Source organism: Selaginella moellendorffii, unplaced genomic scaffold (assembly GCF_000143415.4).
Source record: "Selaginella moellendorffii unplaced genomic scaffold, v1.0 SELMOscaffold_52, whole genome shotgun sequence".
NCBI classification, from domain to species: Eukaryota; Viridiplantae; Streptophyta; class Lycopodiopsida; order Selaginellales; family Selaginellaceae; genus Selaginella; species Selaginella moellendorffii.
This window is the reverse complement of record NW_003314313.1, coordinates 938,271-949,274: the sequence shown is the minus strand read 5'-3', so window position 1 is coordinate 949,274 and position 11,004 is coordinate 938,271. Positions and strand designations below refer to the sequence as shown.

At 43.2% G+C, this 11,004-nt stretch overlaps 3 protein-coding genes across 3 annotated transcripts; 2 read left to right on the top strand and 1 right to left on the bottom strand.

Annotated features, from left to right (window-relative positions):
* Nucleotides 1-320: 320 nt before the first annotated feature.
* On the top strand, nucleotides 321-2,017 carry LOC9635919 (anthocyanidin 3-O-glucosyltransferase 7). The gene is made up of 2 exons (XM_024687031.1): nucleotides 321-826; nucleotides 997-2,017. The coding sequence occupies exons 1-2, from the start codon at nucleotides 325-327 to the stop codon at nucleotides 1,923-1,925; spliced, it is 1,431 nt and encodes a 476-aa protein (XP_024542799.1). The 5' UTR covers nucleotides 321-324; the 3' UTR covers nucleotides 1,926-2,017.
* A 7,067-nt stretch (nucleotides 2,018-9,084) lies between these two features.
* On the top strand, nucleotides 9,085-10,342 carry LOC9635249 (ribosomal RNA small subunit methyltransferase). Its single transcript, XM_024687268.1, has 2 exons — nucleotides 9,085-9,419; nucleotides 9,487-10,342. Exons 1-2 carry the CDS (start codon nucleotides 9,105-9,107, stop codon nucleotides 10,237-10,239), a joined length of 1,068 nt encoding a protein of 355 aa, XP_024543036.1. The 5' UTR covers nucleotides 9,085-9,104; the 3' UTR covers nucleotides 10,240-10,342.
* Nucleotides 10,333-10,899, bottom strand: LOC9635248. The gene is made up of 2 exons (XM_024687121.1): nucleotides 10,733-10,899; nucleotides 10,333-10,674 (listed from the first exon to the last, which is right to left on the bottom strand). The coding sequence occupies exons 1-2, from the start codon at nucleotides 10,754-10,756 to the stop codon at nucleotides 10,333-10,335; spliced, it is 366 nt and encodes a 121-aa protein (XP_024542889.1). The 5' UTR covers nucleotides 10,757-10,899.
* Nucleotides 10,900-11,004: the final 105 nt, after the last annotated feature.

Genomic DNA, 11,004 nt, shown 5'->3' with positions numbered 1-11,004 from the left:
AAATCGATTTTATGATTGATTTTTCTTCGATGCTTGTAGATCATTCAAGGAGATGTTCTAAAGACCGAGCTTCACAGTCCCTGAATTTGAGCTTGGACGAGCAAGCATTGCGGCACAAAATCGTTCTAGAGCAGAATGGGCAAGAGCATTGTTGCCTCTCACAATGCTTGTGCTCCTAATCTTCCTTTTGTGATCCCAAGCGAGGGGATAGTCATCCTTGGACAACCACCACAGATCTTAATCTCCACAAATTGACCAAAACACTACATTTACCAAAGTGGAATACAGACCACAACTTCTTGTGCCCTCCCTGCCAAGAAAACCATGGCTTCCAGCAAGGTCCATGTCTTGGCGGTTCCAGCGGCCGCGCAAGGCCATATCTCCCCAATGATCCATCTCTGCAAGTTCATCGCTCAAGATCCAAGCTTCACAATCTCCTTGGTCAATATCGACAGCCTCCACGACGAATTCATCAAGCACTGGGTGGCGCCGGCGGGGCTGGAAGATCTGCGCCTCCATTCCATCCCATTCTCGTGGAAGCTCCCCCAAGGAGCCGATGCCCATACTATGGGAAATTATGCCGACTACGCCACGGCAGCTGCGCGAGAGCTCCCCGGAGGCCTCGAGGATTTGATCCGCAAGCTCGGCGAGGAGGGCGATCCGGTCAGCTGTATCGTCTCGGATTACGGTTGCGTTTGGACCCAGGATGTGGCGGATGTGTTTGGAATCCCCAGGATCATTCTTTGGTCGGGCAACGCGGCATGGACGAGCTTGGAGTATCACATTCCAGAGCTTCTGGAGAAAGATCACATTTTATCTAGCAGAGGTACGAATCTCCGTTCTTCCCTGTTCTTCCCTTGGCATTGAACGTTTCCCCTATTATTCCCTCGGATTTACCCTGTTCTTCCCTTGGACCTTCAAATTTCCCCTCCTTTGGAATTAACATTCCTCTGTTCTTTCCTTTCCTCTGTTCAAATTTCTGAAATTCGCATGCAGGGAGAGCTTCCGCGGACGAGGCCAATTCCGTGATCATCGATTATGTCCGAGGAGTCAAGCCTCTCCGCCTGGCCGATCTGCCTGGTTACCTGCTGGCCTCGGAGGGCCAGGAGGTGTGGAAGGAGATTTGCATCAAGCGCTCTCCAGTCGTGAAGCGCGCGCGATGGGTCCTCGTCAATTCCTTCTACGACCTCGAGGCACACACCTTCGATTTCATGACCAGTGAGCTGGGACCTCGATTCATCCCCGCGGGGCCACTGTTCTTGCTCGACGATTCCAGGAAGAATGTGGTGCTTCGCCCCGAGAATGAGGATTGCCTTCGCTGGATGGATGCGCAGGAGCATGGATCGGTGCTCTACATCTCGTTTGGCAGCATCGCGGTGCTGAGCATGGAGCAATTCGAGGAGCTCGTGGGAGCTCTCGAGGCATCAAAGAAGCCATTCTTGTGGGTGATTCGATCCGAGCTCGTCGCCGGCGGACTCTCCACCGAATCTTACAATGGATTTTACGAGAGGACCAAGAACCAGGGATTCATCGTTTCCTGGGCGCCACAGCTGAGAGTTCTCGCCCATCCCTCCATGGGAGCGTTTCTCACTCACTGCGGATGGAATTCTGTCCAGGAGAGCATAGCGAATGGCATTCCAATGCTGGGGTGGCCTTACGGGGGCGATCAAATCACCAACTCGAAGTTCGTCGTGGAGGACTGGAAGATCGGGGTTAGATTCTCCAAGACAGTGGTGCAGGGATTGATCGGGCGAGAAGAGATCGAAGATGGCATAAAAAAGGTGATGGATAGCGACGAGGGGAAGGAGATGAAGGAGAGAGTGGAGAACTTGAAGATCCTTGCAAGAAAAGCTATGGACAAAGAGCATGGGAAATCGTTTCGTGGCCTCCAAGCATTCTTGGAAGATCTCAAAGCTTTGAGCTAAAGCAGTGAAATCCAGTTTCTAGCATGGAGTGCTAGAGATCTACATGCCCATTAGCCCAGACAGGATTGGAAAAGATTTGGGCTCGTTTGCTACGTGGATGCGCCACTCTTAACGGATCTACTCGCGGATGATGCAGGCTTATGGCGAGATTGGCGAGCTAGAACTCTCCCTGTTTCGGAAGATGCCGCAGTGGAACCTCTTGTAGAATACCATGCTCACGGCCTATGCGGAGAATAGTTGCGTGGAGGACGCGAAACGAATGTTTTACGCTGTTCCTGTGGAGAACATAGTCTCGTGGAACTCCATGCTCCAAGCTTACTTTCTTGCTGGTCAAGTGGAGTTCCACAAGATGCCTTGCAAAGACGTGATCTCCTGGAAGGTTAACACGCTATGCGTGGCCGCAAGCAGAGAGAACAACCACGAAAGATATGGCATCGGCTGAGATGACGATGTTCCATGACATCTCGCCATCTTGTCAAACACTTCCAAAGCTTGAACCATTGAGAATGCTCCGGTGAGGAATCTAGTGGAAGATTGACGTTGCCTCTTTCAGCTGGCTGATCTGGATGTAAGACGCGAGCATCATCGACCACGTCACAGCATTTGGTTCTGGATGTTTGCTCCAATCTCTTCCCATCTTCAAGGAATCCTCTGTGACTAAATCCTTGGACCACCAAGTTCCAGCTTGTCACATTTTCTGGAAAACCATTCTTGCTCAATAAAGTGCAATATTCCATTGTGGTATTTTGAAAAAAATATTGTTTAAGATGGTGCTTAATATAGATTTTGAATATCCACATCCATATGGGATCCATTTATGTGAAAGTATGGAATACAAGGCAAAGAACTTCTAGAAAATTGACTTTCTAGAGATTTTCATAATATTAAACGTTAATATGTATCTTGCTCAAATTTTTGAGGCTCTTTATATCAAAACACCCCATTATCTTTGGCCAAAACTCTATCTATCTATCCATCCACTTTTTTGGGCTGTCAGTTTTAGCCAATTCTCCGTGGCAGAATACTGCAAGATTGTATCATATGGATTCTATGTTCACACTTTAATATGTGGGGCAACTCATTATATAGTCACTTTGTGAGCTGTCAACCATGAAACAAACACATGCAATTTTCAACACATATGCATAGGTTGTACACAGATTTGGGTGGCCTACATGCATTAGGAGTGGCAATGCTCCTGAACATAATGTGGTAGAGGATGATATGGAACATTGTTGGGGTCCTTAGGAAAGGAGTTTTATTAGTGGGACATCAACAAGAAACAGGCTTGCCTCTAATATTTTCTTGCACATGTTCATCACTGCCTTGCAATGCATTGAACACTTGTGGCATGAATTATACAAGTGCATGATGTGGTTCTACAAACACCTATGGAGGATATTGGCATATTGGTGTTTCCAATACATGGCACAAGTAGATTTTGTGATGTGTTTTTGTGCTGTATCTTGCCAAAGACATATCTCACTAGGCTGCTACATGGAATTTACACAAGGTGCATTCATATCGGTGTGGTAAGTTCTTCAGGCTATCTCACGTACTAACAAACTTGTTCTAGCCCTTGGAGCACAAGCTTGGGTAAGCCTTCTTTTTGGAGATGATATGCATAAATGTTCACACCACTTCTAGAATTGCTTGGCCACTATCTTCAAGGGATATAAAAGACATGCTAAGTTCAATGCTTATGAATGTTGAAGGTGCAATGCTCCCTCAAGTATTAATTCCCTTTTTTCTATCAACCAAAGCATGCTTGATGTTTTAGGAACTTGTTGTTGTGAGGAATTGGTCTTTTCTAATGTATCAGCAAAACCTTAATCTTGATTAGTAATATCTTCGTCACTTGGATTTGTCTATAAAATGTGCACTAGCTAATGTTGGCTCTTCTAGTTTATATTGACACTGCTCTTCCTTCTGAAACACCAGTCAAGTGGTGAGTGCTCAAGAAATTGCAACTAATGTTGTTTTAAGTCGACTAACAGTTGGTTAATTCTTTTTATTAATAAAAGCTTTTTTGCCCTGTTTTAGGGTGTTTGTCTTTGTCTTGGGTTTACCAATCAAATTCCAGTAACAATTTAATACATCTTGAAATTGTGATCTATTGCAGCAATTATTATTCCTTTCATGTTTTTCTAGGGTTTGAACTATCATGTGTTTGTTTTGTTTTTATGGAGGAAGTGGAGCTTTGATCTCTCACGTTTTACCAAAGCCTTTTGCTCTTTCTCTTTTCCTTGTTTCCTCTTTTCTCCATGGCAAGCTTCTCCTCTTTGTTTTTTTATTTCCCATAGGCAAGAAGCAAGAACCTAGCAAGAATACATAATAGTGGAGGTGTTCAACCATGGAACATAAATGCTCCAGGTGATACAAGCAACCCTCTTAGTCTTCCCTCCACCTCCAATTTGCAAACCACACCTATGGGCTCAATTCCAATGATCCTGTCCGTGTACGAGCATGTAGAACATAGTTTGTCAATGCACCAGCTCAAGTAGCTAACAACCCTTCACAAAGCTCTCCATTAGGATTTGGACATGTGCTCAAAAGCTTCAATGCTTCACCAGCCTAAAGAGCCCAATCTATTGGTAGTAGCACAGTAGCACCCGAACACAACTGTTATAGATGTGACAAATACCACCACTAGCAGGTATTGATAACACCCCTACATGACTATTTCAGTTGCAACAAACACCACCTCTAGCAGGCAACATACTACCTAGAGGCATGGGGCCATCAGCTGCACTAGATAGCAATAGCTCCTATGCAGTCTAGATGCCCAAGTTTGCCACCTAATCCATGTTGAGGGGAGCCTAAAGTCACCACATCCCCTTTACATTCCAGATGCCTAATTTACATTCTCCCAATCTGGCTCAAGAGGAAGACCAACTCTCCAATCAACCATAGCATCCCAAAGAGGATTTAAACCATGTTCTTCCTCAAAGAGACTTGCTAATATAAGTGTTTTCCAAATATTTTAGATTAGTTCTTAATTGCGTCTGGGTTTGCAAGAACTTCCAGCCACCCCACCCCTACATTGTCCATTTGTGTTTCCATACTCAACTTCTTCCCATAATTTGCTGAGTGAACCATTGGTACAATAAGGTAGGATATAAGTACTTTACTAATTAACATGGTATGGAATTTAAGCTTTAACCCAAGCCAAATGCAAAATAAAGATAGGCACACAAATGGGAGCTAAAATTATACCTTCAGTTGGTGAATTATACCCAACCTACCACTATCCCTACTATATATTTAGAACCCTCTATAGCTCCTTCCCCCCTCCTCTTGAAGAATGCACACTTTGGGCTTTCACCCCAGTTTTAGTCTTAGAAGTTAGCCTCTAGGATAGTTATGAAAATTTACTAAATATAGAATGACTCTAGACTATGAATTTAGATACGGAACCAACACCATTATGTTCAAGATAATCTCATTCCATTGATATGCCAAATTAGCAAATTTAGACACTTTCTATAAATAGCCAATGAAATTGAACAGGACAAATATATGGGGCATGATATTGAATATGGTAAACTATCATCTAGTAAATATTAAGGGACCCAACACTAGTGAATAAATGAGTTTTTCTAACTAGGTCAAATATACTTGACTAATAGCACTTAGGAATTCTGTCCTTATGCTCATTTGACCAAGTGCATATGCAAAGACCAGTTTCTCAACTAACTTAAGTGGAAATTAATAAAGGGTTTAGCAATACTAACCTCTTGCTATCATGGTAGTAAGGAAAGAATATCTAAAAGGACCTACCAATAGGTAACTTTCAATACTTGCAATCACATTCACAACACTTCCTTATCTCAAAAATTCCCATTTCCAAAAGTTAGTGTTAGTAAGTCTCTCTTTCTTTCCTCACCCAAGTCCTCACTAAAGGCACATTTTACACTTGCAACATGGCCTATGGTGGTCTTGGCCAGTGATGACAGTTTTGGGTCAGAAGATCTTACAAAGAGACCACCACCTTTTGGCAACAAGGACTGCTAAACACCACTCCCACTAGCAAAAATGTTTTACTCAATAACAACTTTAGTGTAAGTGGTCTAGTTGTGGAACATGTGCTCAATGTATAATATTGTTGATTCATGTGGTTTTGAGTTGAAGCAAGTGCATGGATAGATGCTACCATGGCTTACAACAATGAGTTGGAGCTGGTCATGCAAATTGAGGCTATTAACAATATCATTAATTCCCAAGAAATAGGATTTATAGAAGATGCAGCTTGCAATAGCAAATGATCTTGACCTCATGGCACATGTACATTGGCTTAAGCACAAAATTCTTGGAAACTATGGTTTGTTAACACAAGAAGATGAGGACTGCTTAGAAATCCTAGGAGACCATAAGGAGTTCAAATAGCTTAATAAGAAGCAGTTCCTCTGATGCGTCCTCAACACTAATTCCATGCTATATTGGCAAGAATGAGAGCCAGTTATGAGATGATTGCTACATGGTTTCATGACTAAGGGTAAGCCATTACCTTTTTGCCTTCTTATGGCAAGTGGTTTATATGTTTGTAGGCTCTAGTGTCATAATAGGGATGAGGTTGATAAGTTGCATGAACTACATAAGGATGTGGATAGTCTATACTGCCAGTTCTTGAGGTTTTTATGTGCTTCAATGTAATCACAGACTTCACCAATTCCAAAAGCATGATGAATTAATGCAGAGTTGAAGAATGCTCTATGAGATGCAAGATGAGCTTCATCCACCACAAAGACAAAAGAAAACTAAACAACAAATTGTTGTGCTTTGAGAGTTGGTAATGGAAGCTAGAATCTTACTAATACTTGTAACACAATATTTGGTTTAGAAAGTGGAACTAATGATGGTGGCACAAGAAGGTTGCTAACCATGACACTCTTGCCTATTCACCACCATTTGCTAGAGTTGATGGTTGCGACACACTTTCTTGTTGATCATTATTTGTTGAAGTTGATGGTGTTAGCATTGTTGAAATTAGAACCACTAGTGTTTCTTATGCAAACTCTTGATCCTGTATAGTAGGTACTTCCTTTATTGCTATTTCTTTAGTCTCTTCTTCTTTACTAACATTGTAATGTAATTGTAGAATTGCATCTATAGCATCAAAGTCATCCAAGTTTGTTGAGTGTAGAATACTTGGACCAGAGTGAGAGTTCATTACCTCCTTATTCAGTGGCTATTTCCCTGTTGCTCTAAACCTGGCTTTGATGTTTTCAAGTGATAGAGCTAAAACCATTGCCTTGCTAGACAGCATTGCGAGATCCTTTTTTGATGCTTGTGCTCCCACTGTTCTATACATGAACTTGTGAATAGCTTATTGAAAGTAAATTTTGAATAGGCCAAAGTAGCCCACATCCAATGGTTGTAACTTATATGATGAGTGTGCTAGTAGGAGGATAAGATCTTTAGCTATGAGGTGTAAAGAGCAATAAAAGGTGTGATTGTCAATGATAAGAGCATATTTGTTTTCACTTGAGTAGCTTGCATGTGTTTTACAAAGTGGTGAAGCCATTGAGACCACAACTCATTTAGCATCCAGACGTTTGGAGTTATTGCAAATATCACTCCCAAGTTCACAGCTAGATATCTAATTTTGCATGTGGCACTCCTCTTGAAAGATATGGAAACTAAATAATGATACTCTCTCCATATTCACAACAATTAGAATAGTGATATGTGAAATGTTGCTTGAAACAAACTCTGCATTCCACTTGTTGCTAGGACTTTGGCACATCTATTTTGACTAGCACAAACACCAATCTTGTCGACATTCCAAATGTTGCTGGCTTTGTATTTGTTCACAAGGTATGTAGCTTCAAGTTGATCATAGAAGCATTGAACAACCTGTTGACATAAACTCTTAGCTTGTTGTAGTTCCAAAGGCTGAGTAGTCTTGAGTTTTATATTTGGATGCTCTTCATGAACAGTCAAACACCATTTATGACCAGGATTCTAGGTGATATCTCTTGCTGATACAATGCTTGCAATTGCATCTTTGAGCTCACTTTACATCATAGGGTAGCCAACTTCTGCTGAAACTTTCAACACAACAATAAATATCTCTTTTTCAAATGTAAAGATGGACTATGTCTCATATCCTTCCTCTTCTTAGCCACCCAAGCATTTAGTGTGGAATGAGGTATCCCAACCTTCCTCTCTAATAGCTGACCACCATGGCTTCACAAAGTTGTGCATTGGTCCATGTTCATACATTTGTCACCTTTCTAGACTTCACTTGCTTTTACTTCAGGACTGTTGGTCTACTCTTAGTTTCAGGCTGCTCTTGTTCTTCATGTTTAGATTAATCCTCATTTTTGGGAATATCTAGCTAAGAGCCATGTATATATGCTATAAGAAAGGTAAGTTTAATTGCTTTTAATTGTAATACCTTGGGACAGGTATGTTGAGTGGCAACCTTTCTCTTTACTCTTTGCTTAGCACCATTGGTACTTTGTGCCAAGGCTGTGTTCTACACGTTCAAATGAAAATAAAAACCACAATAGAATCTTCAACTATACCTCCTGGATCTTGGCTCTTGTGTGAGTAGATTGTCTAGTGACTTGTATTGTTGCTCTAAACAGCTCCTCTAGCTGCATGTATAGTTGTAAGTAAAACTATTTCTTTTACAGAGAATTTTTTTATACCTCATCCAAAAATGACAATCCCGTATGGCAGCATTTCTGGCTCTCTAAGCTGCACTTTGAATTTTGAAGCCCTCTAGTACAGGCAGGTTATATGGTACATTACTGACCATCACATGAAATGCTACACAAGTTTCTTTTTAATTTCATGCTTGGATACACTCCTTTTTTGCAGCTTCAAGTAAGCTCTGTAAAGAAAGGTAAGGAAAAATGTCCTATTTAAGCTTTTCTGTGAAAACTCACCTAACAACCTTCTTGGTTTTGATCAAAAAGCTAATCTTAAAGACCAAACTTCCTTGGGCAACCTCTTGTCTGGCTTGTCCTCACCAGTCGGCTCTGAAAAGTCCGTCTTGTAAATCAGCTCATTTTCCGACTGGAAGAAAGGTCCTTTCTTGTAATCCCTTTGCAAAAACTTCCTCTTTGGAGCCGCCTAATGAGTAACCTTAACAGAATATACTTATTCAAAATGCCGAATACTTAAAGAGCCCTAAAAGAGTTAGGGCTTAGGGCTTAGAAGAGAGGGAGAATGGGGAAGATGAGGAAGGCGGCCGCCACCGCGGCTGGGTCCGGCAAGCAGCGCTTCCAGTTCCAGGGCGGAATCCAGTTCTACAAGTCGCGGGGCCAGCACATCCTCAAGAATCCTCTCGTTGTCCAGTCGATCGTGCAGAAGGCCGGGCTCAAGAGCACAGACATTGTCCTGGAGATTGGCCCCGGAACTGGAAATCTCACCGTCAAGCTGCTCGAGGTCGCCAAGAAGGTGATTGCCGTGGAGCTGGATCCCAGAATGGTGCTGGAGCTCCAGAGGCGCGTCCAAGGCACTCCCCAAGCAAATCATCTCCAGGTAGGAAATTCTACTTCTTGGTCCGTGTCAATCGATTCTATGAGTGATTTTTCTTCTATGCTTGTAGATCATCCAGGGAGATGTTCTAAAGACCGAGCTTCCATACTTCGATGTGTGCGTTGCCAACATTCCCTACCAGATATCATCGCCCCTCACATTCAAGCTCCTTTCGCACAGGCCACTCTTTCGAGCAGCGGTGATTATGTTCCAGAAGGAGTTCGCGATGCGTTTGGTCGCCAAGCCCGCGGATCCACTCTACTGCCGCCTGTCCGTGAACACGCAGCTCCTCGCGCGGGTGGATCACCTCCTCAAAGTCGGCAAGAACAACTTCCGGCCGCCACCAAAGGTGGACTCCTCGGTGGTACGCATCGAGCCCCGGAATCCTTTGCCTCCAGTGAGCTTCAAGGAGTGGGATGGTCTCGTCCGGCTGTGCTTCAACCGGAAGAACAAGACGCTGGGATCGATATTTCGGCAGAAAAACGTCGTCCAGCTCGTGGAGAGGAATCGCAAGGCGGTGATGGCGGTAGCGCAGGAACAGGGAGGGGGTGGTGATATCACAATGCTGGGAGAGAATTCTCGTTCCAAGGAAGAAGAAGAAGAAGAAGAAACTGGGATGGAAGTGGAAGAAGACGGTGACAACGAGAACGAGGATGGAATGGACGTAGACGATGATGGATCGAAATGCCAGACCAAGGAGATGCTGCTAGAAATCTTGGAGAAAGGGAAATATCTGGACAAGAGATCTTCCAAGCTTACCCAGGACGACTTTCTGACGCTGCTCGCGTCCTTCAACAAGGCGGGTGTACACTTTTCATCGTGAGCGAAGCAAAAGCTTGCTGTTTTCTTTTTCTTTCGGGTCGCGCAGGAGGACAACCTGTTACAAAACAAGGATTGAAACCAAAAGAGAATGTCTTCAAGCCGCTTGAGAACTTTCCTCGTCTCCAACAGAGAAAGTTGCCGCAAGCTTCAATTTTGCCGGATATTCCTTCCCCGTCTTTGGATCCCAGAGGACTGCTCTTCTGGCTCGCTGTTTTACCACACCATATCTCGTCGCGGCGGAGTACAGGAAAGTTACACTTCCACCACTATAACCTTTAAGCTTTCTGTATCCGCTCAAAAAACTAGAAAGCCATCTACTTACAGTTGCCATCCGATGCACAATAGTTATGTTCTTAGCGTTTGTATTCCTGGAGCTCTTCGTGATCTTCATGCTCTTCTCCAAGTTTGGTGCTGGATCACAAACACTCACTTCTCCCTGGCACACATCACACACATAGATTCGATCCAAAAACTTGAGTGCAAAGCTATCCCACCTCGTTACTGTTAACATCCCACATAAAGGCAAACTCTGCAATATCTTTCAGCACATCTTCCAAAAGGTGCTGCTTCAAAGCTGCAAACGAAAAACTCAGCACGAGCTAAAACAGATTCACCTCTTTCTTGTTGGATGCCGTCCTTCTCGTTTGTACTTGTTCTTCTGACTTGCCAGGGTATCAGTCGCTGGATGAGATAAAATCAGTCCCAAACTGCTCAACAGCCGGCAAGAAAAAAAAACAACTTGATAAGAGAGAAAACTCACCTTGTA

What these genes read in the sequence shown, in the direction of transcription:
- LOC9635919 (XM_024687031.1), top strand. Translation starts at nt 325, where the DNA reads ATGGCTTCCAGCAAGGTCCATGTCTTGGCGGTTCCAGCGGCCGCGCAA. An exon ending in TCACATTTTATCTAGCAGAG is followed by an intron (nt 827 to 996) that starts GTACGAATCTCC and finishes ATTCGCATGCAG; the next exon opens with GGAGAGCTTCCGCGGACGAG.
- LOC9635249 (XM_024687268.1), top strand. Translation starts at nt 9,105, where the DNA reads ATGGGGAAGATGAGGAAGGCGGCCGCCACCGCGGCTGGGTCCGGCAAG. An exon ending in CCCAAGCAAATCATCTCCAG is followed by an intron (nt 9,420 to 9,486) that starts GTAGGAAATTCT and finishes CTATGCTTGTAG; the next exon opens with ATCATCCAGGGAGATGTTCT.
- LOC9635248 (XM_024687121.1), bottom strand. Translation starts at nt 10,756, where the DNA reads ATGTGGGATGTTAACAGTAACGAG. An exon ending in GGGATGTTAACAGTAACGAG is followed by an intron (nt 10,675 to 10,732) that starts GTGGGATAGCTT and finishes GATGTGTGCCAG; the next exon opens with GGAGAAGTGAGTGTTTGTGA.